This window comes from Branchiostoma lanceolatum, chromosome 10 (assembly GCF_035083965.1).
Source record: "Branchiostoma lanceolatum isolate klBraLanc5 chromosome 10, klBraLanc5.hap2, whole genome shotgun sequence".
Taxonomy (NCBI): Eukaryota; Metazoa; Chordata; class Leptocardii; order Amphioxiformes; family Branchiostomatidae; genus Branchiostoma; species Branchiostoma lanceolatum.
Genome location: NC_089731.1, coordinates 2,569,532 through 2,596,616, shown reverse-complemented (window position 1 = coordinate 2,596,616; position 27,085 = coordinate 2,569,532). Strand labels below are relative to the sequence as shown.

General features: G+C 43.1%; 1 protein-coding gene across 1 annotated transcript; it reads right to left on the bottom strand.

The window, feature by feature from the left end:
• Nucleotides 1-555: 555 nt before the first annotated feature.
• On the bottom strand, nucleotides 556-26,985 carry LOC136442903 (uncharacterized). Its single transcript, XM_066439922.1, has 34 exons — nucleotides 26,678-26,985; nucleotides 26,391-26,432; nucleotides 25,889-25,985; nucleotides 24,148-24,431; nucleotides 22,766-22,914; nucleotides 22,324-22,351; nucleotides 21,952-22,176; nucleotides 21,416-21,537; nucleotides 20,271-20,413; nucleotides 19,670-19,905; nucleotides 19,213-19,370; nucleotides 18,886-18,913; nucleotides 18,300-18,527; nucleotides 18,050-18,174; nucleotides 16,913-17,055; nucleotides 16,261-16,535; nucleotides 15,154-15,302; nucleotides 14,419-14,446; nucleotides 13,912-14,145; nucleotides 13,119-13,234; nucleotides 12,583-12,725; nucleotides 11,946-12,196; nucleotides 11,197-11,354; nucleotides 10,399-10,426; nucleotides 9,943-10,167; nucleotides 9,336-9,457; nucleotides 6,952-7,094; nucleotides 6,272-6,407; nucleotides 5,703-5,832; nucleotides 4,990-5,144; nucleotides 3,858-3,885; nucleotides 3,352-3,576; nucleotides 2,323-2,441; nucleotides 556-1,856 (listed from the first exon to the last, which is right to left on the bottom strand). The coding sequence occupies exons 1-34, from the start codon at nucleotides 26,805-26,807 to the stop codon at nucleotides 1,701-1,703; spliced, it is 4,959 nt and encodes a 1,652-aa protein (XP_066296019.1). The 5' UTR covers nucleotides 26,808-26,985; the 3' UTR covers nucleotides 556-1,700.
• Between the last annotated feature and the right edge of the window lie 100 nt (nucleotides 26,986-27,085).

Genomic DNA, 27,085 nt, shown 5'->3' with positions numbered 1-27,085 from the left:
CTAAAGTATATTTGCAGGAGTTTACTAGAACCGCTTGGACGTTAAAAGGAAAGGTGCAAAAACACAGGCTGTGTTCTATCTTGTCTTATTTCCATCGTATGTCTGTTATATCATCTTGTCTTGAATAAAGAATGGGCGACACTTCAGCACGCTCATGGCAAAAACACCAGTTTGTGCAGTATTTTGTTGCGTACCGATCGAGATCCATATTAGTTACCTTTTTTCATTTGAAATAAACTATCCATTAAAATCATCTGCCATGGGAGACCTTTGTCAGAATTGATTTGAAGATGCAGAAATATTCCCTGTCGTTTTACAACTTTGCCAGAAGATGCGTTCATGTAAAGCTTTACTGGGGGACCGATAATCTCCAAGCAGATGTTGGGGTGGCAGATTGTAATGTGTTCCGAATGGCAGTCTTCTCTGACAATAACTCAGGTGGTTAATGGTTAGGCCATGACGTCACGGAGTAACAAAACACAAAGCTTCACGAAAAGACCAGACTTTCTGCTTCCTATATCTCTTCATTTCGGATCAAAGAACAACATCATAAGCCACATTGCATCAGATCTTTATTCATCAAACTTGAAGACAAAAACGACTCTCATAGAGCACGAAGATTCACCGAATCCTAACCTTATCTACAAGTGTGCTCGGATAACACCTGCTTCAACTAGTCGTCGCCTCACGTGCAACATTATGGCGGTGTGTTTGGTCTACTGGCCAACAACACCTAATATACAAGCAGATGTAAGGATCCGGCCCAGTCTCACTGTTTTGCGTGTGTTTTTTGCAACATTTACTACGTCTTTCTAGCAGTACACCTTTTAAACTCTTCATCCGTTCCTTCCAAGGTACGTGACTCGTGCGGAGATAAAAAGGTGCACGGTAGGAAAGACCTAATCTCCTAGAAGATCTACACGGTGCACCGAAAATCATATATGCTAGCCAGATAAGCTCCAGTCAGCCAGATAATCTCCAGGAGCTTATCTGGCTGACTGGAGCTTATCTAGCTAGCATATACGATTTTCGGTGCACCGTGTAGGTCTGCTTGGAGATTAGGAAAGACCCACTAAATGACACAAAAACACGCGGAAAGCAATAAGACTGAGCCAGCCCATTACATCTGCTTGGACATCAAACACCACCGCATCAACACTGCTATAAAGAATGGTACATGCTGCAAGCTAGCTGCATTAGGCACGTCTCTCTCAGAAACATTTAATCTCGAAGACAATCACATGTAATGTTCTAGTCTGCTGAACGTTAAGCTCCTTAAAGAACATACTCTTAAGACACCACGGGAACTGGCCTAGTCTGACTGCTGTAATCTTCAAGCAGTTGTGGGGTGCTGGCTCGTTCTTTTGGTCATGTCGCTCTTTCTGTACCTCCTTCAAGTACAGTGAAGTGTTCACTGAGATAACGCAATGCTTGAAAGTTGTACAAAATGAACAAATAGACAACAAAAAAAGAGCTAAAACCCTACTTCTGCCTACAGATTAGTATATCAGCCTTACTTCCACTTAGATTAGTAACATCAAATAACGTTTTTGGACATCATCTAAACAGAACATAAGGAACAAAAACGAACACATAAACTTACAAACTGTTATGAACTGTTAAACACAAGTGTTGACCTTTCCTTTCAAACTAGAACTAACAAAAGCCACGTTTCTTCTCATATTGAGCGGGAGACGAGCTTAATTCTGTATGAGCAACTGTTTTTCATACTCTCTGAACGTTGCCACGCTGTGAACTTTGACCTCAATGGCGTCTCCGAACGCTTGGAACTGTGGGAGTTTGTACAGGAACCGATCTACGGCCTCGTTTCGCTCCGAGGAGAACAGAACCACCATCTGGAGGGAACAACAAAAACAACATTGTGTAAAAAAATGGCGATAAAAAAGATTGGGTGGCATCAAGTTTTGGTGAAAAATAACAGTTAAGGAAGGTGACGTTAAGGAAGGTGACGGGAACCATACTAGAACTAAGTTGTCTTTTATGTAAGAAAAAAAGCTCATCTTAAATCATGATTAGCAAGCCAATGGTGAATTATAAATGGCATGAACAAGTACTTGAAGTAGTTCTGTCAGGTAAAACTTCAATCATACATTCGGACAAAAGGGGCTCTCTCTCTGAGCCCCACGTCTGTTGGTCCTCAAACTACAAGTATAATTATACAATTATGTTGTTTTTAACATGTGTTATAAGATAACTGACGTTTGGTAGCAAAGGACACCACTAGTTGGTTCAGATAAGCAGGCAAGTATTGTGTGCGGCTGTATGTACCTTAAGGGCAGTGAAATAAAGTTATCTACTCACTCTTGTGCTTCCTACGACCTTGAAAGGCTGGAAGTAGTCGGCTGTGGAAGGGTCTCGCAGCTCCGCAAGGGACTCAGCGTCTTCTACCCACTTAGACACAAGTTCCTTCATCGGGACTCCTGAAACACAACATACAAGAATAAACATAAAATGATAACAAAATTGTCACAGCGTCCTAGTTACATCCCCTTGTACACCAATACGTATATCTACCTAATAGCATGTAGGTCAATATATGCATGATACCTCTATAAAACCAATACAGAATCGTCATGATTACGTAAAGTGTTGCTAATGCGATTACAATATTTAAAAAAAAATATATATATACACCCCTGTACAGTTATGCATTTAAATTCATGCATATAGGGGGACTCTCAAAAACATGGGAAAGGAAAGGTAAGGGTAAAGCAGTCATCCTCAGTTGAGCTGAAGCATGATGCTTTTTCAAGTAGCTTAATTTAGTGGCAGTGCAATGCGGCTTCGCTACGATAATAGAGCAACTCATTTGCCCCGCCACACGTTGGCGACCTCACTGCGATCCGACGATTTCACAGACCTCTCAACGAATTTCATCAAGAAAAAAAACACGAATCTTTAAGCTTTGAGTGCTTTTTGTCTTTGTAGTCATACTTGAAACATGATATTTTCATCATCAAGTCAATGGTAATTAACACAAATCCAGCTTAGGACGCAGCGACGCCGCCAATGTGCCACGTGTTCAGTGAGACAGGGGCTTCAGATACAAAGTTTGTTTGAACTATTGGCATAAAACTTTGTCTTGAGTTAATCTTCTTTTAAAGACTACTTCAAGACATCCTAAATTGTCTTAACCTCATCAACATATCTACTTTTGGTATAAAACCTGGTGTTCTCAGTCCTATCGTTTGTCACTGACGAAAGACAGTGGATGCTGTCTGAAACGTCTGACTGTTTCAAAATTGTATCCAGTTGCTTGAGTAATTATTTTTGGCGTATCTTACTGGATGTCTAACTTTCATCAACGTAAAGTTTGTAATATTTCCCCACCTGAGTCTTTGGCATGAATGTCTATGTGGAACATCCACTCGCTCTGTCTCCCTCCGAAGGTCTCCATGACGTCCATGTCCTTCACGCCGCCCGTGGTGGCCAGGAAGGCGTGGTAGTGCGCCAGCGGGGTGGTGCGGACGGTCAGGCGGGCGGCCAGCGCGGGCTGACTCCGCCAGTAGTTGTACAGGAGTGCGCTCACCATGTGGGGAGAGGAGACGTTCACGTCTGGGGAAAAAATGTGCAAAATCATCAATTTCAGTGATTATCATTTTTAGTCTTAACATTTTTGTGACAAAAGTGAAAGCTGTGGAAAATGTGCGAAATTATCATTTTTAGCACACATTCTAACATTATTCACTACTTGATGTCAAAAGTTTGGAGAGGCATGTTCCTGTCTGGGGAATAGCATGTTGCCGGTACTGTAGCAAAGACATTCAGACCGAAAGCTTCTAAACCACTGGGCGTGTAAGTAAGTATTGATCCGACAGAATGAACGATATACTCACATATAAGGTATTTTGGTTCGGCATCCACCTGTAAAAGATATAAAACATGTATTTAGAAATCTCAACACTTCATCAACAAAATCTGATCATCTGTCACTAGTACGGAACGTACACATGCATCTCCCTGTTTTTGTTGTTTCACTGCAAGCAAAATGAAAGTTGTATGACACAATAACACACACAATCACAACAGGACCACAGCAAGAATATCAGGTTCCCGAGGGTGGGCGGAGCAGTGCCAAATCCACATAGTTGCCCAGATCTCGGGATCTATCTATTTTAATTTAGAACCGGCTGTCTTTCCGAACAAATAATATAAATACATATATCAAAAAGGACATGCATTTTTGGTGTCTTGAAGATGTTTGAGGTGAAATGCAAGAGGAAGGAAGTTGAAATGTAAAACCTCCTTGACCAAGACCATGACAAATTCTCTGGCGAGAGTTTAGCAGCTGTTTTGGGGTCACAACAGGTCAATCGAGTATGGAGGATCCACGCTGCCGATTTTGGTGCTGTTTCGTTGCATTTTGCGGCGAAAACGTCGATTTTGCGGCCGATTAGCGGATTTTATGGCCATAACACATTTTTATTTTCTATAATTAAGAAGAAGTGAAGGTAAATTATCGCTTTTATTGCCGGATTCGTTAAGAGAACCGTTCAATCTTCACACTCGCGTTCGCGCCAAGGGGTGATATGTGCGGTTCGGCGGATACCGAGACTTAATTAAAACCTAATTAAAAATCAATAATTTCACTATAAATATAGTTTATTACAATATTTTCGTTGGCGCCAGCGCCAGTTTGTAGCTTTTATCATTATCCGTCAAAAAAATGAAGTTTTGTGTTGTTGGGAATTTCCAAAGTTCTGTATTTTTTCTTCGAAAATATTTATGACAAGGGCAATAAAACATGATGACGTCATCCATATGGTTCCAAAAACTATATTTGGAATTGTTATGTTCTTTGCTACCAATATCCAGTACAAAATAATTTTTCTCTCACTTCTTTACTGGTAAAATAGTACAAAGTCAATTTCACTGGATTAGCCGCCCTGCAAACCTTAAGAGTTTCTAAGAAGGAAGACTTTACCTTGAGCATGTGTATGACAGAGTCCATAAGAAGGAAGACTTTACCTTAAGCATGTGTATGACGGAGTCCCTTGGGTTCTTAAGACTTTCTAAGAAGGAGTACTGCAGAGTCTGTCCGATGTGCACCACGCCCTCGTCGTACTCGGCCGTGGGGACGACTGTGATCTCCAACAGGTACAGGGACCCGCTGTACTGGATATCTGGGCAGGGAGAACAGTTTTAAACAGTTGGATTACACAGAAAGGTGAACCATGAATCATTGCAAAATGCTTTCTTAGCCCCTTTTCCGAGCTCCAAAGACACCTAATGTTGGAAGCCCTACACTTGATGTGTAGTGCAGTCCCACATATTCCTTTTGACAGCTTTCGTATCACACTTTAATAACTGTAAATCTCGCCACCCCTAATTCACGACACCACGAATATTCATATTAAAGTGCATTGCTACTGTGTAGGAGACTTTTTCAACTAAGAACTTAAAACAGCACACAACCTCCTTTTCCCCTCTATTGTGAATATGAATAAAGTTATAATCAAGTTAGGTCTCTCAAATATATTTTGGTTGCTCCCAGAACATGTTGAAGTGCATGAATAATCTCCAACAGATTTTCGAGGACCAAGTGAAAAACCACACTTGTTTCCCCTAAAGACCTGATTGGAGATTTGTTAAATAGGCTTCAAGTTGTTGTATGTCCTGGTTACACAAATATGGACAGAAACTAAAGCTGCAAATTTATGATAATCAGACTCTGTTCGTACCTCCGCACGGCGGGCTACTGATGACGTCAATGGCGCGCTGCTGCTTGCAGGCCTGCACCTCCAGCGCGCACTGGTTCGGGTACTCCTTCCCGTCCGAGCCGCACACCGCCACGGAGTCCACGATGCACACCTAAAAAAAGGAAAGGAAAATAATCTCGAACCAGTTGAACTCAAATGAACTCAAAGAACAGATGAGCTATTCTTCCAATGGTCGTGACAGAGAAGACAGACACTATATGTACAGTATTTACAGGTTCATTGTTCTGGGGAAATTTCCCCAGCTCTTTTCTACAAGCACAATGAACAGTGGACCACGGCTTAACGTCCCGTCATAAGGACTGCGACCTTTTCCGTTAGCGTGCATGTCGGGGGAGTGACACAGCCGGGATCGAACCCGGGGCTTCTAGTTCCAGAGGCAAGATCGCTAATTAGCTGTTAAGCTAATTGTGGATTCTAATAGCGAAGCTGGTGTGTTACGCCGAAGGGCGGTTATACCGGCTATACAGATACAGGTAAATACAGAATAAACTTAAACAAACACAAACCACTGGACTACGCACGCCACCTACCTCGCTGCACTTGCACTGCCCGGACCGGTCGCGCGTCCCTCCGTAGCGGCAGCTGCCCGCGTTGTTGTACCCGCTGACCTGGTGCTCGCCGTACGCCGTGGAGGCCGAGATGGAGGCCGCAGCGCCGTTTCTCTCTCTAAAGCAAGAGGTAGGAAGAATTGGTACTGATATTATACAGTATAGGATACAGAATAGATACAGATACAGATTATGCAGGAAGAAATACGACTGTATCCCTGTTTCTTCCACAGTACCAGTCCTGTATTTTCTGATTCTCATAATCAAAACCTGAAATGCATTTTGTGCTGATCATATGCAACATTGTACATATTGTTATAATAGACTTTAATTCTATATAAATCTCAGTTATTGCTATCTGCCAACTTTGTACTTTGTAACAGTACAGGGGGTATCACATTCCACAGAAGGCAGGAATCAAGCATTCAGATTCAAGCAAAAAAAGGGCCTTTAAAATTTGAAGAGAATGTAGATATACTCCATTTCATCTGCACGATCCGTCCTCAAATATCGTCGAGCAAACACAATCTTCAGTTGGTATAAATCATATACATTCAGCACTTAACATCTTACACAGAAAATAATGGAATGCAGTATCTTAATTCCAGCAAATATAACAAGAGGCCTTTAATAAGATACAAAAATAATTTTGAGATACGCACAAGATTTCCTCCTCGACCTCGTCAAACAGCGACACGCCCCTGACGGTGACCTCCAGGCTGTCTCCGAACTGTTTGAAGCGCGGCAGGCGGCTCAGGTGGGTGTCGATGAACTCGTTACTGGGAGCAGACATCAGGATTATGTCCTGCACAAGACACAAAGTTATAGTTTTACATATCGGTTGTACAGTCAAACCTGCCTAGGCGACCACCTTTTCAACGCGACCACCTGGCCATGGCGACCGCTTTTTCTCGGTCCCGAAAATTTTCCCCATAGGCACAAGCATTAAGCTGCCTGCCCAAGGCGACCACCTGTCCAACGCGACCGCGACCGCCACGAATTGGGATCACACAGAGCACAATCCCTGCCCATGGCGGCCGCCTAATTTTCAAGCGTGTGGTGACATCGGATCATTTTGCTGTCGGATTTCACGAAAATGTTTTCAAGACCTTGAAGGACAAAAATAAGGACAAAAATATATGGAATTGCAATGTTATAGCATCGATTCCTCCATGAAGTGTTTTGATAAAACGTTCCCCTATAAACATTGTAAAGACAAATGTTTTTTGATGTTGTTGTGCCTCTCGTAATCTTATAGTTTACCGCAAACTCAGTTCGGTTTAAACTCAATTTTCAAAACGAATACGTAGTGCATGGCGCCAAAAAGTCAGATTTCACAGAAATTACTATCTATTTCTTGTAGTTTCAACAAAAATGTGTCTGTGTCTTACTAAATTCCGCCGAAAAATGATTTCGTGGCGGGCAAAACATCGGGCGAGAAATGTTGTTCCTTGGTCCTGACGCCATCTTGGATTTGGCACGGCCCAGATTTGGCGTACCGCTGACCTTTCTAAAACACGATGCTTTTGTGTATGAACATTTACGAATACTCTAGTTATTGATGAAAATTAATATTCTTATTTTCTTTTTATTTCCATGAATCTCACAAACCTTTATTGAACGCTGTGCGTTCTGGCTGCAATGACTTACCTTTCGATGCGGTTGCACAGAGCTAATGCCGCGCCGACGCGACGAAATCACACCGTTCCGTTTTCATCTTTAGTTGTCAGATCGAAAACTTTTTGCCCCTTTATGCAGCGGTCGGCGCCCCAAAAAAGGCTGGGGCCAGCAGGTGTTTTCTAGGGATTTGTCTTAGGCCTTAAAACTTCGATGATGTGCATGTGTGTGTGTGTACTATTAAATGTAACGTGTAAATGCGGGAGGCGGCTGCGTTTGTAGTCAAAATATTATATGTATTCGATTGAAATGGATTGAGAACCCATGTATTTGACTACAAACGCAGCCGCCTCCCGCATTTACACGTTACATTTAATAGTACACACACACACATGCACATCATCGAAGTTTTAAGGCCTAAGACAAATCCCTAGAAAACACCTGCTGGCCCCAGCCTTTTTTGGGGCGCCGACCGCTGCATAAAGGGGCAAAAAGTTTTCGATCTGACAACTAAAGATGAAAACGGAACGGTGTGATTTCGTCGCGTCGGCGCGGCATTAGCTCTGTGCAACCGCATCGAAAGGTAAGTCAGTGCAGCCAGAACGCACAGCGTTCAATAAAGGTTTGTGAGATTCATGGAAATAAAAAGAAAATAAGAATATTAATTTTCATCAATAACTAGAGTATTCGTAAATGTTCATACACAAAAGCATCGTGTTTTAGAAAGGTCAGCGGTACGCCAAATCTGGGCCGTGCCAAATCCAAGATGGCGTCAGGACCAAGGAACAACATTTCTCGCCCGATGTTTTGCCCGCCACGAAATCATTTTTCGGCGGAATTTAGTAAGACACAGACACATTTTTGTTGAAACTACAAGAAATAGATAGTAATTTCTGTGAAATCTGACTTTTTGGCGCCATGCACTACGTATTCGTTTTGAAAATTGAGTTTAAACCGAACTGAGTTTGCGGTAAACTATAAGATTACGAGAGGCACAACAACATCAAAAAACATTTGTCTTTACAATGTTTATAGGGGAACGTTTTATCAAAACACTTCATGGAGGAATCGATGCTATAACATTGCAATTCCATATATTTTTGTCCTTATTTTTGTCCTTCAAGGTCTTGAAAACATTTTCGTGAAATCCGACAGCAAAATGATCCGATGTCACCACACGCTTGAAAATTAGGCGGCCGCCATGGGCAGGGATTGTGCTCTGTGTGATCCCAATTCGTGGCGGTCGCGGTCGCGTTGGACAGGTGGTCGCCTTGGGCAGGCAGCTTAATGCTTGTGCCTATGGGGAAAATTTTCGGGACCGAGAAAAAGCGGTCGCCATGGCCAGGTGGTCGCGTTGAAAAGGTGGTCGCCTAGGCAGGTTTGACTGTACTCATAAATTCGTTCCTTGTTTGTACAGAAAAAGACTGACCCTGAGACTTCCCACGACTTTGAAGGGGCGCAGGAGAGAGGAGGATTCTGGGTAGGGTCGGTTGGAGGCCAGTGCCTTGGCGTCGTCAGCGATGGTGGAGTGTATTCTGTCCATGTTCAGCTCTGCAGAAACACATTACAAATTGTCATTAGAAGTACAGTTTACCCAAGGAAGTGCTACATCAATGTTTGGGCCATTTATCAAAATAAAAAAATTCCCTTTTCTGAGGAAAACACCAGGTCAAAACAAGGCAGAGATAGTCGACTTCCCTGGCAGAATATACCAAAACTGCAGTGCATGGACACGGACATATAGATAGGCCCAAAGAAACTTCACTCCCTTAAGTTATCAAAGTAAGTCTTCGTGAAGTTGTCATACTATTTATAGACTCATTAACGGACGAGTTATACTTACTTTTGTTCTGACTAATTCTCAGTGACCGATGGAAGATAGTGGATGCTATCTGAAACGTCTGACTCTATAGAACCTATTTAGTTGCTTAATTCATTTTGTATCATGCAGTTGTAGTGATTATAAAATCATGTTTGAATGGCAATTGCAGAAAGAGGAATATCACATGAATGTAACAGTAACAGTATCTGCTTACTTGAATCTCTGATTTGCATATCCACGAGGTAGAGGTCTCCGCCATTGACGCCGCCGAACTGTTTCAGCGTTTTCTTCTCCTGCACTAGAACCGTTGTCGCCAGGTAAGCCTCGTAGGACGACAGCGGCGTGGTCGTCATGGTAACGTATTCTGCGTCATCAGGATACGTCGTCAGGTAGTTGTGCATCATAAGGTCAAGGGTCGTTGGCACGGAGACGTTCACAACTGAAAATATAAGAAGAGATTTAATCCTTTGTAAAAATGATCTTTGAATACCATTTTAAAGGCCAAAAATTGACATTAACGACGTCTTTGTTCTGACAATATGACCAATCAATTTATTGACGAAAACGGAATCACTAACCCAGATTCGCTAGTATTGTGTCATACTAAGCACAAAGTTATATTAATAACATTTCATCCCATTTTTGACACAACAAAGTGGGTTTTACTTACATATCAGGAAAGTGGGCTCTCCGTTTACCTGTAGTGAAAATGGGAATAGAGGTTAGCAGTTTAATGCTTTATGTTATCTTCTTCATTCTTCAATAATTTTCATGACATTTTCACTTCCGCTTTGATTAGTGCTACAAATATCACAGTTTATAATGATGACAGAATTGCTCCCTCTTGCAGAACACGCAGGAACTGCAGTGTGGAAACATACGGACATGTACACATTCACAGACATACGTGACTAGGAATGTGTGCATGAGTCATCGTGTGTGTAACAGATAGATAGATCTAAACAATGCACTCCCTGGGGTGTAGTAATCATACAGAGGAAACTGAATTGGAGGGAAAATCCTTTGGATCTGATGTGTAACAAGCCTGTGTCTTTACTGTAGTATCCTCCCAGCAGACCCGATATGTTCGTTACCTCCCATAGCGGCCCTGCCCTTCCGAGCCCCTGAACATGGTTCTGGCGACGAGACCACCAAACAGCTTTCAGCCAGTCAGAGGGTTTGCTAAAGCTCATTTTGAGCAAAGCCGCAAAGGGCGCTGGTAAGCTATCAGCCAATCAGCTCACGTCTTACATAGCTACTTAATTATTCATGAGCAACCAACGATTATTTGTGCCAAATAAGGCTAGCTCATTAATTATTTATGAGCAACTGTCAGTGACGTACCCAGAACCCAAAATCTCCGTTCAAAAGATCAGGGCTGAGACCGGGAGGGTTTGCCGAACATTTCCCGAGCTAATAAAGGAGGGTGTACTGTAGATGACTTGTACAAAACAAAACTACTTCTCACCAGCAGCATGTAGAGAATCTTGTCCTCCGGTCCCTTTAAGGTGTCGCTGAAGGAGTCGCGTAGCTGCTTGCCGTACGCCATGACCGACGTGCTCTCCGTGACCTTGACCGTGACGTTCAGCTGGTACAGGTAGCCGCTGTACATGATGCTGTCCTCAGCTGAAGGGAGAGACACCACATTGTATGCATCAAAAACGTAGTTTTCTGTCATTATATTGTTTTCTTATTCTGAACATATGTTATGATTTATATGCTTATATTTTCACTGTAAATAGTACTGCTAAAAGAGGATATTTGTATAGTTTTCTTATTTCTTGTATGTTGTATTTTGCTTGTTAAGGGGGAGACAACTTGCAGAGGTGAGTGATCACCTGTTTTGTCTCCCCCTCCATTTTTGTAATGGATGAGTCTTATAAATAAATAAATAAATAAGAAGGAGCAAGTAAAATGAATGTCTTCTCATATGTGGCAAAATTGTTTAGCTGTGCAACATTTTGCAGTGAGCAACTTGGCAATGTTTTTCTTTGATAGAAAGACTAGAAAATAGCAATTTCGGGCTGCGACAAACCATCTGCATTGGAATCTAGATACCATTTTTAACACCTTGAAATGGTTAAGTCAATTGTGTTTCCCCCACCTTCAACACAATTATGCATGCACTTATGACATACTTTTGTGAAACAAATATTCACTGTGCCAAAACAGCCTCACAACTCTAGTAGACGATTGTTCTCAGTCAGGTCATCCTACCTCCACATGGTGGTGATCCGACGTTGTCGATGGTCTGCTGTTTCTCGCACGAGTCGAATCGCAGCATACAGGCGTTGGGGTACTCCCTTCCGTTGGAGCCGCACACGGGTTTGCGTTCCCGCCCGCAGGCGATGTTGCAGCGGCAGCGCCCCGTCAGCGGGTCCATCAGCCCACCGTAGCGGCAGGAGGTGGAGGCGGCGCCCGCACGGTCTCTCGGCATAAGGCCGGGGTCAGGGCTGGGCTGCCCATTCCTGAACAAACAATATTGATGTATTTGTAATTTTCGATTATCAGAAGAGATGGAACATTTGACATGATCTTTCTATTGCAAAATAGTAGGTATCCTTCCATCTTGACAGACAGTCGACTTAATCAATGCTTCTCCTCGAGCGCTGTACGTTCTACTAAACTGGTGAAACCACCCTCCTTGCTACAACAAACCAGCTTTGCCACTTGTCCCATCTAAGGACGGCATGTCGAGCTCGAAGTTCTACAGAAGAGGGTTATATTTCCATATGATAAGGTCCATAGGGAAGTGAGAAAATTTGAGCAACTACGGTATATTCTGTGTTGGAAAGTCCATCGCAATTTGAATCATCAAAGTCAAATTTTACTCTGTTAAATGAAACTAACTCACAGAAGTTGGCGCTCGTACTCGTCGAACGGAACGATGCTCTTGACCGCCACGTCGACGGCGTCCCCGAACTCGCTGATCATCGGCCACTGGTTCAAGTTCCTGTCCACAGCCTCGTTACCCGGCCACGAAACAAGCAGGAAGGTCTGCAAAAAATAATCATTTGAAGAAATGTGAATATGAAAAGACAAGAGTTGAATACCCGGCCACAAAACAAGCAGAAAGGTCTGAAGAAAAAAATCATTTGTAAACATGTTAAGAAATGTTAAAACATGAAAAGGCCAGAGTAAAATCTTTGAGGGACAATTTTGATGCATGTAAAGCAAGAATTATCTCTTCACTAGCACGATTGTATCTGACCCTGGTGCTGAACACAAGGTGCTGAATACCATCCATACTTAGAGAGAGGGCAGACAGAGTCATCCCCAACACAGGCAAAGAAAAACTAGTAAAAATGACCCACGTAATTACATACAAATAGTGAATAACGAAAAAAACTTAAGTTATGATTAGACAAAAAATAGTGCTTGTGAACGTACCCTTGTGCTGCCCAGAACTTTGTAAGGCATCATGAAGTTTGTTGATGCGGGGTTTGAGCGTGCTGTTTGTTCCCAGTCCTCTCCCCACTTCTCAAACAGACGATCAAGCTTGGCACCTGTAATGGACAACAAAGAAGACTTACTTTTTTATCGACGTCATATAAAACACTGAGTTATTGGTGAAGTGAAATTAACAGTTCGTTGCCTGAGTGGCCTAGTAGTGAGTAACCTTGCGTCTGATCATAAAGGTTGGGAATTTGAATCCTGGCTCGTTCTACTGAAAGAACGGCTGCATTCTACAGGTTAGCAAGTTATTAGTGATGTAGTTATTGAAAAGGAAAAGATTTTTCTAAGTACATAGTACCTGTATATCTACACAACTGTCCCCATTGGGTACCCATTTGTACACCTGGGTGGAATGAGGAAAGTCGTGTAAAGTGCCTTTCCCAATGGCACAATATTGGTTGCATGTCAAGGGAATCGAACCCAGGACCTCTGGGTTCTGGGCCAGAGATCCTAACCGTTACGCAACACGACGGAACAAACTCCGTACTAAATCTTTAGCCTCTACCAGGCTCCAGAGGCGGCTGGAAAGAGTAGAAACTGGCCAAATAGACAGAAAAACATGAAAGAGGAGTTAGTCTGCTATTGGGGTACAGTTTGCCGCTCTGATGGCATATTGGACCCTCTCTCCGTAGCCAACTCCCTTGGCATACTATTCACTCTATTAGGCCAATTTCTACTATTTTTCCAGCCATCCTGCGGGGCCTGGTAGAGGCTACTTAATCCTCACCCTTTTCGTAAGTGTCGTGTGGGTAGATGTCGACAAAGTAGAGTTCCCCGTCGTGCACGCCTCCGAAGTTCCCGAAGTCGCGGTACTCCGACATGCCGACCGTCAGCGCCAGGAACATACGGTAGTCCACCAAGGTCGTCTCGATGAAGGTCACCTGCTCCCCGTCGCCAGGGTAACGGTTTCTGAAGTTTGCCGTCAGCTGGTCCAGGACGGTCGGGAGACTGAGGTTGAAGTCTGTAAGGAGTTTACACAAGTCAGTAAGACCCGTAAGACCAGCAAGCCTCATAAAAGCCGTCAATATCATTATCTTATAAATCTTGCCTACAGAAATCGCAAAAATCTTATATGGAGGCTTAGTCATATATCTATTAGAATTGACCGTATCATACCAATGGTAATCCAGTTTACATTTTTATCAGTTTAATTCAGTTACTTTTTCAAGATGTGCGGTTTAGTAAATAAAGAAGAGGAATATGGCTAAAATAAAGGTAAATCTTTGCTACTTACAGACATGGAAAACTGGCTCTCCATTCACCTAAGGGGCAAAGTAATAACGATTAGGAGGAAACGGAATTAAATATTTTGTTAACTTTTTATTATCAGTTATACATCATTAAACGCAATATAAAATATTACACATATAACAATGGATAAAGTCTTTAAACTTTTCAAATAGCAACCAGTGCTTTTCATCGGTAACTGAAGTGCAAACTGTACGTAAATGAGTCTCTGAATTGATATGTAATTCAGCTACATAAAGTACAGTTCAACATCTACTTTCAATTCAATGTCTCATCATGTTGATCCATGGGATCCAAACCATTACTAAAAGATTTAAACAGCTTTTCACAACTGTTTACAAGGTTTCTACAGATTCTTCAGATATTTGCTCCAAGACATTTGCATGGAATGAGTTGCCGGCCACAGTTAGAGTGGCTACGTCGGGCCAAACTCTTTAAAAGCATGTAAGACAGTACTGCTGACCTCTGACCTCCAGACCCGACCTGCCATATCGACTTTGATTCAAGGATTATGATTTGGATTCGACGCTCGGTTATGTATATATTATCTTTTTGGTTACTTTCTGCTCATTATTTTATGTTATTTCCTTGTTATGTTATTCAGTCTGTTTATGTTATTCTGAGCAGGGCAAGCCTGAAAAGCAGTGCGTATAGCACTGAGTGCGTCCACCCTGGATAAAGAAAACAGTAATGAATAAATAAATAAATAGACATAGTCCACCTTCATCATGTATAGCATCTGGTCCATGGGGTCTTGAAGCGTCTGTTGGAAGGAGTCGCGGATGTTCCTCCCGATGTGGAGGGTGGAGCGTTCGGCTGTGGGCTGCACGGATATCTCCACCCTGTACAGGAACCCGCTGTACTTCATTCCTGAGGGTTACAAATTTCAAACAGTTATCCACCGTTGTTGTTGTGTAGTGGCCTGCGCTTCTGTCTCTCACCACATCTGGTTCAAATTACTTGGACCAGAAGGACTGGGGTTCAAGCCCCAGGTAGGACACCTCTGGACAAGAGGCGCATTGAGTCATACAAAAGACTTTATAAAAATGGTACATACTTCTGAAACATTATGGAAGTTACACCAAGGAGGTTGGTTACACACACTCCACTGCCAGTGGACTAGCCCCCTGCTGCAGTGATTGCACCACAGTGTGGCCCAGGGCTATGAAACGGAGATGGGCACCGCCCTATACATCAATAATGGTGTGGGAGGATTTCAACTTTTTAGATATCCACCATCGTTGCACAGCCTAGGCTCTCCATTCAACACTAGGTGTGATTTCCAATTACAAGCTCTAAAATAGCCGATACGCATTGGAAGCTGGCCATAGGCAAATTGGCAATAGGCTAACGATAAGGACCAAATATGTATCATAGATCATATTGTCTAACTATGGGACTTCAACACATTCTTGCTTAGACATCCATAATTTTGAAATAGCGTATAAAACTGAGAAAAATGTGTATCATTGCAACAAACAGTTATTATGGTAGAGTCCTAAACATTTGTGTCTTATCCACATCTATACAATCTGACCATAGCAGTTGAACTCATTTTTATGCTCATCCAATGATTAGTAGTGAAGTATCCCCACAATCTTCCATGAGTAATGCTAGGGTCACATTTCCAAGCCGGGGCCCGGCCGGGCAGTTTGCCGGACCGAAAAGTATGACATAGAAGACTACAAAAGAAAATAAACATAAAGATGGTTATACATAAGCCTAATCTGTGTATATTTCTTGATATGAATTTTTATTTTACGTTCCCGTAAACATCCCGGCCGGGCTCCGGGTTGGAAATGTGACCCTAGCATAAGCGTGTACCCACCCCCGCACGGAGGCTGTCCCAGCGCGTCGATGGTCTTCTGCTGCCTGCACGCCGCGACCTTCAGCTGGCAGAGGTTATCGTACTCGACCCCGTTCGACCCGCACACGGGGTCAACGTCCTGTGCGCAGGTGTCTGCGCAGAAGCACTTCCCGGTGAGCGGGTTGCGCACGCCGCCGTACCGGCAGATGCCCGTCCGGGCGGAGCGGGAGCCGGCCGTGCGCGGGCGGGAGGACTCGACGAGCGGGCAGGGCGCCACGGCGTGGTCCGGCTGGTACCTTTTGAAAAGAGTGACAAGTTCTCATCTTGGACTTAAGTTTAATCTCTCTATACCGTAGACAGTGCTAAAACACAAAATCTCCTAAAACAGTATCTGAACTATTACATATTTGGGAAAGTACGATGCCCCTACTTCCCGGTAAAAAATTTTACTTAAATGGACTGTTGACTTCTTGCCTGCCGTGCAAAAAGATAATGAGAAAATTTCTGACACGGTAAGTTTACCAATTACACAATAACAAGCCTGCATTTCCACCCAGGCCTTTTCAAAATATTGTTTATTACATTTTCCCATACATGAATAAAAAACAACAAAACATGAGAAGAACAGAAAAACAGACATAAGGAACATTATAAGTAAGTACAAAGGCCTTACTGTATCTCCTGTTCATACTCGCTGAACGGCACGACGCTGAGGGCATCCACCTCGATTGCGTCACCGTACGCCTTGAACGTCGCCAGGTTGTACAACCTCCGGTCCACGGCGGCGTTACTGGCGCTCGAGCCAAGGACTATGACCTGCAAACAACAATTTTATTCTTCACTTGAAAGTTCCTCTGTGTTGGTAGAAGTCATTTTGAATGGAGTTTAAACTGTAAACGCCAACGCAATAATTTCGACTCACCCAGATTTTCAACTGTTCACTCCATGACAAAGACTGTAGCTGATCAGGCGATAATTTGGGTAAGTCCAATTTGTTGTGTTGGCGTTTACAGTTTAAATTCCATTGAGAATTTTATTCTTCATCTTTTTTAAATATCTATTTTTAATTTTGGATAGACAAGGACTTTCTAACGTATAGTCCAGTGCCACATACAGAGTTCAAGAACAGTAATCTTGATAAGGTAAAGGTAGTCCCATTGCCATTTTGAGGCCGTATGGCAGTGGGTTTACGTTGATATCCTTCCACCGCCTATTAACTCCCCAACCGAAGTCAGGTACCCATTTTTACACCTGGGTGGAGTGAGGAATGTTGTATGAAGTGCCTTTCCCAAGGGCACACCATCGGTGGTATCAGGGGGATGCCACACGACCCACACGATTTTATTTGCAAGGACCGACGAGATGCACATGTTAGGTCTTTGATGTACTGTCCATGGTTGCATTTCTGACGCAAAGAATATGCCATGCAAATAACAGAGTTTCATGTCAAACGCAAGCCTTCCAACATCCAGTATACACATAGAGGCAACTAAGTCTTAGCCTCCTCCCTGCTGCCTAATGCTAGGGTCACATTTCCAATCCGGGGCCCGGCCGGGCAGCCTTTGGGAACGTAAAGTATGATATAAAAGACCATTAAAAGCACAAAACGTGCCAAAGTTATCTAAGAGCATAGCTTGTGCAAATCTATTGATAGACACTTTGATTTTTCGTTTCCGCAAATAGCCCGACCGAGCCCCGGCTGGGAAATGTGACCCTAGCATAACTCTGTAACCAACAGGGAGTTGGGTGCCAAACGACTACTTCAGAGTGCTAAAGGTTTAAAGGAAACTACGAAAGAAGATGAACTGACCCGTGTGCTTCCCACGACCTTGAAAGGGTGCATGAAGTCACGCTTGGCAGGATCAGTTCCTTGTACCTCTGCCGTCTGTTCCAGCTCCTTTACCCACTCCTCAAACAGCTTGGCCAGGCTCACGTCTGGAGATGACAGAAAGGAGTAACCTTGTTTGTTTGTTTGTTCAGCTGTTGCAGCGGAAAGAGGCTTTCGGCAGTCCGAGATATGGTCCTGATGTTTGAGATTTAAGGAGGCTTGCATGGCTTACCTGAGTCCTTAATGTGCATGTCCAGACAGTAGAGTTCTCCCCTGTGGACCCCTCCTTGGAACTGCGTCAGCACCTCGCTGTCCTTGATGCCCAAGGTCGTCGCCATGAAGGCGTCGTAGTGCGCCAGGGGCGTGGTCAGGATGGTGACGTAATCTGCGTCATTGGGGTACTGCTGCCAGTAGTTGTGCAGGAGCAGTTCGATTACGCTTGGTGAGGTGACGTTCACATCTGGGATGGGGATACACTTTGATAGTTACACCTGTTTACCCTGAGTATTTCACAACCTCAGGATAGTTCTAAACATGGGAACTGATCATGATATCTCAAGTTCTTTCCTGCACCATTGCGGAAGGGTAAGGCATTGTTGTGCAACATACGTTGTGCCTTATAATGGCACCATGGAAAAAGTTATCAATTGCTAGATCCAACACTACACTGGACTTGCTTCTTATAACATGCAGTAAAATGACAAGTCAAAGAAGACACTGATACTACAAATTCTGAAGATGGCTTGGATAAGTCTCAGGCAAGAGATACATGCTTGAGTTCATAACATGAAGGACAACTGAATGCCCCGAGTACTTACAGACGAAATACAAGGGCTCTCCATCCACCTACAGAAAAACACACAAAGATTGATTAAAACATTATAATATATATACTGACGGGTTTTCATTCAAAATTTAATTACCATAAACAACATCACCAATTTCAGCATCATTTTACCTTACCCAAACTTTAACCTTGAGAGTGTAGATGATTTGACCTTGTACTGACTTTCAGCATGTAGATAATTTGACCTTGTAATGTCAGCATATAGAAGATTTAGCATTGCATTGACTGTGCTCACGTAGAATATTTGACCTTGAACTAATTGACCTTGAGTAAGTATAATGTATGCCCTTGTACTGACCTTCAGCATGTAGATGATCTGGTCCGCGCGGCCCGGGCGATCCTGCAGGGTGTTCTGGAAGGCATCCCTGATGTGGTGTCCGAAGTCGGCGACTGAGAGGTTCCGGGTTGGGGTTAATTGGATTTCCAGCAAGTACAGGAAGCCGCTGTATGCAACAGCTGAACACGGGGAAGGAAGATAGGCAAGTTAATATGGTCAAGCTCAAAATCAAATAATTACTAATGAGTTGCCGAATTTTCTAAGGGAAAAAAAATCATTCTTATGAGTTCATAAAGATTAGACATCCAGGTAATAAGATATGCCAAAAATAGTTACTCAAGCAACTGGATAAATTTGGAACATTTTTCAATGAAAATATTTCAAAATTTCATCCATTTGCTAGAGTAAATATTTTTGGCGTATCATCATTATGCCTTTGAGAAAAAACAAACAAGATGTAAGCTAGACTTGTCCTTACGTCCGCAGGGCGGTTTGCCCATGGTGTCGATGACGACGCCCTTCCTGCATGCCTCCATCCTCAGCAGACAGCCGTTGGCGTACTCGTGCCCGTCGGAGCCGCACACCGGAGCGTACTCGCGTGAGCAGCCGGCCTGGCAGCGGCATGGGCCGCCGTTCGGGCCGCGCCGTGCGCCGAACTGGCACAGGGGGTTGTCACCGGGGAACGCGGGGAGGCCTTGGGCGGCATCGGGGTATCTGTGGAGGACAAACAGATGTTTGTTTTGATTATTTTATGTTTATTGCGGTCGGGTTACAAAATCTAATGCATGGCAGGCGAAGAGCTCATGTCTTTATGATAACATTGGGGCATTATGACTTCTTGAAATCAAACAGACAGAAATTAAGTCTGCCCAAATTCAATACTCTATCTTTAACGTAACGCAATTTTGACTGTCAATTTCTCTTGACACAACTTCTGACAAGTAATCCATCTTTAAAGCAACTTTTGATCAGTAATGCATATTTTTTTAAGCAGCTTTTAACCGGTAGGCACCATTTGACGAGTAAGCACTATAACTACAAGGGTACCAACTAAAGTTACTAAGAAAGCAAACACCTACTTGATTTGCCTGTCGTACTGGTCGAACGATACGACACTCATGACTTCCGCCTCCATCGCGTCTCCATACTCCTGCATGTATGGCAGCTCGTGTAGCATCCTGTCTACCGCCTCGTGTACCGCTGACGACATCACCATCAAGGCCTGAGACAGGAAAATACAACAAGTATGGTGTTAAAAAAACACAACTTTGGCGACATTTGGTACAACGCGACTGATGCACCATCCTGTCCACCGCCTCGTGTACCGCTGACTACATCAGCATCATAGCCTTGGAAGGGAAAATACAACAAGAGTGGTGTTTGAAAAATACTTTGGCGACATTCGGAACAACGCGACTGGTGCAGCACCCTGTCCACCGTCTCGTGTACCGCTGACGACATCACCATTAAGGTCTGAGACAGGAAAATACAACAAGTGTGGTGTTAAAAAAAACTTTGGCGACATTCGGTACAACTCGACTGGTGCAACATCCTGTCAACCGCCTCGTGTACCGCTGACTACATCACCATCATAGCCTTGGAAGGGAAAATACAACAAGAGTGGTGTTTTAAAAAAATAATTTGGCGACATTCGGTACAACGTAACGCGACTGATGTAGCATCCTGTTCATCGCCTCGTGTACCGCTGACGACATCACCATCAAGGCCTCGGACAGGAAAATACAAGAAGTGTGGTGTTTAAAAAAATACTTTGGCGACATTCGGTACAACGCGACTGATGTAGCATCCTGTCCACCGCCTCGTGTACCGCTGACGACATTACCATCAAGGCCTGGGACAGGAAAATACAACAAGTGTGGTGTTTAAAAAATACTTTGGCGACATTCGGTACAACGCGACTGGTGCAGCATCCTGTCCATCGCCTGGTGTACCACTGACGACATCAGCACCATAGCCCTGGACAGGCAAAAAATAATTGGTTTCTAAAATACTTCGGCGACGTTGTGCGTGTGAGGCGGCTCTTGATATAAGATGAGTAGTGACATTTTACCTAATGTTAGCAGATTACAGATATTACAGACTACTGAAGGGTTGGACTCCGTAGCCACGAGGTCCCACCCATTATAAGACACTAATAGCACTCTTTGCAAAGGCTACCAAAAGATAGCCTATACATACAGAAATACAACAAATGTTGTCTCACCCTATGGGCACCCAGAACCTTGAAGGGATGCATCAGGCTGGCCTGTTCCGGATTCTGCCGAGTTTCTGCCATGACTTCAACCGTCTTCTTCAGCTGGTTAGAGAACTTCTCTAACTTCACACCTGGACAAGATAACCAAAACATGCTCTCAACTTTATACAGGCTGTAAGTTAATTATTTCAGCGGATTGCCTCATACTCGTACAGTCGATTTTATTGAGAAAGGCACTTCTTGATAGATCCAATTTCTGTGATAGCAACAGGGAATACCTTATAACTCTCAATACCATTTCTCGAGCACAAGCAGGAAATTAGTAACAATTACACATTTTGGACTTTCCAATCCATCCTTACATGATTACATCCCTCCAGGATAATACTTCATGTAGGACAGTTTATCTATTATCTATTCATCTATTTACAATCATTCACACAAAGTCATATCTCTTCTATATTTTCAGTAACCCTAGACTAAAAAAAGAAACATTATCATAACATTGCTGGGGAGATCACGTTTGACCTTGACCCCTGACCTACCCGTGTCCTTGGCATGGAAGTCCACGAAGTACAGCTCTCTCTCCTCCTGACCTCCAAACTGGTTCAGAACTGCCTCCTCGGTCACTTCCAGGGTCGAACGCAGGAATGCTGGGTAATAAACCAGGGGCGTGGTCGTGATCGTCATGTTCATGACGTACTCGGGGTCACTCACCCAGAGGTCATGTATCAGGTGGTCAAGGTCAGTCGGCAAGGTCACGTTCATGACTGCATGAGAGGAAGGACAAAGATGTTAGATGTTGCAAAATAACAAAGACGTCGCTATTCAATCAAATAGAAGCAATGCTAACATTAAACCACAAACTATTTCACACTAAAAACACAATTATACACATAGAAGTGCAGGGTACTTACATACAAGGTATTTCGGTTCTCCAACAACCTTTGGGAATTAAGATATAGGATATTAAAACCGCATCAACAACAGCAAGCACAATTTTTCAAATAAGTTGTTTTCCATTTGATATCTGTTTTCATCACTGCCTTGATATAAGAAGCACACGACCCCACTATTAGTGTCATGTGCACATACGTACGGTCAGATATTGTCCGACATAGATAATGAGCAGTGCCATCAAGTGTCCTTATAGTTATACAAAGGATTAAAAAAATGTCACAACGTTTGGCGTGGGCTGGATGTGTAAAACTATTATCAAGACCAGACGAAATATTTTAGTAGAATGGTTGTGTCTTACTTTTACATTTCCGCACGATCATATCATTGGACCTTTATTCATTTATAGATTATTCTTACACTACAACATTAACATCTAATAGATGACAGGACCCTGTTCACCTTCAGCATGTAAAGGATGGTGTCCCGTGGGTCTTGTAGGGAGAACTGGAAGGATTTCTGGATCTTCCTGCCAAACTCGATAACAGGCGTCTCACTCGTGGGTCTGACTGTGAACTCCAGAAGGTACAGATATCCGCTGTACGTAAGATCTGCAGAAATAACACGAGGAACTACAATCAAACTTCTGTAATTGGTTCAAATATCCACTATATAACTTCTGGAGAAATAACATGAGAAACAACAATCAAAATTCTGTAATTGGTTCAAATATCCACTATATAACTTCTGGAGAAATAACACGAGGAACTACAATCAAAATTCTGTAATTGGTTCACATATCCACTATATAACTTCTGCAGAAATAACATGAGAAACAACAATCAAAATTCTGTAATTGGTTCAAATATCCACTATATAACTTCTGGAGAAATAACACGAGGAACTACAATCAAAATTCTGTAATTGGTTCACATATCCACTATATAACTTTTGGAGAAATAACATGAGAAACAACAATCAAACTTCGAATTCCGTATTAGAACACGTATTCACTGTGGGGAAAAAACAGGAGAAATGACTCGTTTGTACAGTACTGGTCCCCAGTGTGCGTCAAATCTGCAGAAATAACAGTCAAACATATCAAATATACTTATCAGCTGCATGTATGTATGTATGCATGTACATGAATCAGCTACATACGACACAGTCACAGATGAGAAACTAAAGGAAATGACGGTCAAATCAAGACAACTTTACTATAGCAGTTCTCCCCTGCCTTGAATTTCATTCCATCAGCTCAGGAAAACTATGCTCACCTCATGTCACGATGTGCCTTTATTCATCCTTTTTAACATTAAGCAGTTCTTAGAATAGTCCTTTGTTCCTCTTGTCACAATGATATGAACACTTTTGGTATGTTTTTACTAAATACTGTTAAAATGTTGCAAGTATCCCTGATCAAGAACTTAGGAAGGAAATTATGACTATTATATATCAAGCAAATCTTCAATTGTTAAAATCTCACGCATTGCTTTGTCATCGTCAGCCGGGCTGACCCCTTAATTGTAGTAGCCACACAGTTGGGCAGCCCTGACTAAATGTAATAATTCACCAGGTTGTACTATTTCAGCCAGTAGGTACACATGTGAGTAATGAGGCTTTTGTAACGAGCTCGCGGCACCTCCTCGAACACGGGACCCCCATTTTTCGTCCATTCCGAAAGACGGTGCAGCTCCGACAAGGATACCCTTCCCGGATTCGATCCGGGGTCTCTCGGATCCAACTAAGAGGCTCAACTGCGAAGCCGCTACCAATTGAGCTACAGGGACATCGCAATCCACAGCAATTGGCCATTAATTCTTTGAGTAATAATCAACACGTACCACCACAGGGAGGTGGCCCGACGTTGTCGATGGACGCCTGCTGCTTGCACTGCTCCACCTTCAGGGCGCACGGGTTGCTGTACTGCTTCCCGTCCGAACCGCACACGGGGTTGAACTCAAACGTGCAGGCCTCATTACACTCGCACCGCCGCGTGGTCTCGTCTCGGGTGGCGCCGTACAGGCACTCCGCCTCCCACGGGGAGAAGGGAGCGATCGGCGCGGGGACGTCGCCCTCGATGTTCCGCGGAGGAGGAGGCACCGGCGGGTAGGACTCCTGTCCGAACCTGGTGGCAAGTTTGAGAATTGTTGGAAACATGAAGAAGGTTACTTCCGAAAATAATTTCATCAGGTTGGTAGAACATGACAGACACCGAAATGTCAGCAGGTGAGAATCACCGGTTGTGTAAAAAGAATCTCCAATATTTTATGAAGAAGATTAACCTGCAGGCGCATCGCCTGAGACAATGCAAAACAAGAGTTCCACGACCTCATATCTCCATGAACAATTCTATTCATGCAAATGACTTACACATTTGCATAATATATGCTTGGTTATAAACACCTTTATCTAACCTACACATGTTGCAATATTGACTCCTATAATTTTCCAATTAGATTCATAGTGGTGTTTTTGCATTAATTATGCAAATTAGGAATTCATTTGTATAATTGGTATCTGTTGATGCTCCACTTTCCATAAACTACATATGTTACATGTATTTGAGTCTGATAATGGAAAACACTGCAAATATGGATTTCCCTCATTAGCTATGCAAATTAAGTCACAATTAGCATAATTTGCACTGCATCATGTATATCTCTGTCTAAGCTACCTGCATACTATGTATCATATTGACCGTCCTATAATTTTCCAATTAGATGAGATATGGTATTTTGCATTAATTATGAAAATAAGGAATTTATTTGCATAATTGGTATCTGTTGATGATCTACTTTCCATAAACTACATACGTTACATGTTTTTGAGTCTGATAATGGAAAATACTGCAAATATAGATTTTCCTCATTAGCTATGCAAATTAAGTCCTAATTAACATAATTTGAACTTCATTGTGTACATCTCTGTCTAAGCTACCTGTATACTAAATATCATGGAAATCCATCGTTCCTTTGTTCAGTTATTCGCCTTAGAAGATTTTCACGATAACGCCCCTGCAGTTCCAGAGCAAGCTGCTAGGGGGCCCAAACCCACACCACGTCTTCATTACACCACAAGCTATCTGCCGCCAAAAAATCAAGACCACAGCACGTCCAGGTCAAAAGATACAAAAATTGAAGTTCTGCTGCAGTACCAAGGTCACATACCAGGGGGCCCAAAATCGACCTTTAACTTCGGCTTCACAACACCTGCCCACATACCAAATATCATCGTAATCCATCAAGAGGTTCTTGAGTTATGCTGACTACAGTAGTGCGGAAACACAAACAGACAAACACACACACAGACACACCCAAAACAATATCTCCATTTTTCATGGAGATAATGATTGAGAAGTAAAGGTGAGGTAGTATGCGTTAAAAAAGGTTTTTTTAGCCAACAATGCATGAAGCTGAGATTTGTTTAAGAAGGTCATATATATATATAGAGAGAGAGAGAGAGAGAGAACTTCACTGAACTTTTCCTTGGATATGGACAAAAGGTTGACAGTATCTCTCCTACATGTTAAATCTTTTAAAAAAAACCGTCAGGTCTAGGAAAGTCTTCACTCCAGATTATTACCTCTGCCCGGTGCTTTGTCCCGGTCGGTACAGCTGCGGCGTGCTGCCTGGAGCCGTCTGCCGATCTCCTGTCTGACCCGGATACACCGGTCTTGGCTCTGTAACAGGGGGATGGGGAGAGTTTAAAAGCAGGTATTTTCGCTTGGTCCGCAATGGTTAGAGTTACATATACAAAGCTTAAGTTACATGTTGGTGTAGAGGGAAGTGTAGGGAATACAATGTTTCAGTTGTGGAATGCAGATACACAGATATAGACTGGTTCGATAAAAGAAATGAACATTCTGGAATCCAGAAGAAGAGGGGCAGCCAAGGAAAAAAAAAGTAGAGCTAGTTTGGACAATGGAGAACAAAATAACAATCCGCCTCAGTACATACTGACACATGGCGAACACGGTAACGATGATGATACCAGATGAGGCACAAAGTTTACATTGTGGTTTCCAGAGCAGCGAAATAAATGAATCAGGCTTAGACAGTTTAATATTCAAAAATAACGGCCTTACCTGGGTAGTACGATCCTGGTCTTACGTTAGAGGTGGAACCAGCTGTGGGAAGAGAAGAGAGTTGCTTTCACGTATGTAACTCAAAAGAAATTACACCAAGCGATATTACCGCAACATCATTTACATGTAGGCCACTCTGACTTGATTTTATGGATGACATTCATTGGACACCCTAAAACTCATGGGACCAGGGAAAAAAGTTGAGCAAGGGGAAGAAAGGGTCTTTTAACCTAATTGATTTAACAAATTCACTCCTTTGGTATCCACACAATTTACTGGGGTCTGACCTGTAATCTGATACACCTCATTTGCCCCGTACCCGCCTCTGCCGTCCGCTGCACAGGCCGTGGAGGGTCCGTGCTTGTTGTAAGTGTTGTGCCCATCGGCAGACCCGAAACACTGGCCATCATTCTGCATAGCGAACACCTTAAAGCCACGAGAACGGGCTACATGGTAACACTTCTCTATGGCGTTGATACGATCCTGGGAGTCGCCATCTAGGAGCGGGTCTGAGCCTTCGAGGTCTGCAAGGACGGCGTTAGCTCTGTCCTTCCAGCAACCGAGGCTGACGTACCCACGGCTTTCCCTTCCTATGTGAGAACGAATGTATTACCATAATCTCGAGGGGGGGGGGGGGGCAAGAACCTTTTGTCAATCCGGCAAAAGTCGTAAGTGAATGTCATCCATAGAATCGG

What these genes read in the sequence shown, in the direction of transcription:
- LOC136442903 (XM_066439922.1), bottom strand. Translation starts at nt 26,807, where the DNA reads ATGCAGAATGATGGCCAGTGTTTCGGGTCTGCCGATGGGCACAACACT. An exon ending in CCATCCTTTACATGCTGAAG is followed by an intron (nt 22,352 to 22,765) that starts GTGAACAGGGTC and finishes TAATTCCCAAAG; the next exon opens with GTTGTTGGAGAACCGAAATA. An exon ending in CGGATCACCACCATGTGGAG is followed by an intron (nt 11,355 to 11,945) that starts GTAGGATGACCT and finishes CTCTCCCTTCAG; the next exon opens with CTGAGGACAGCATCATGTAC.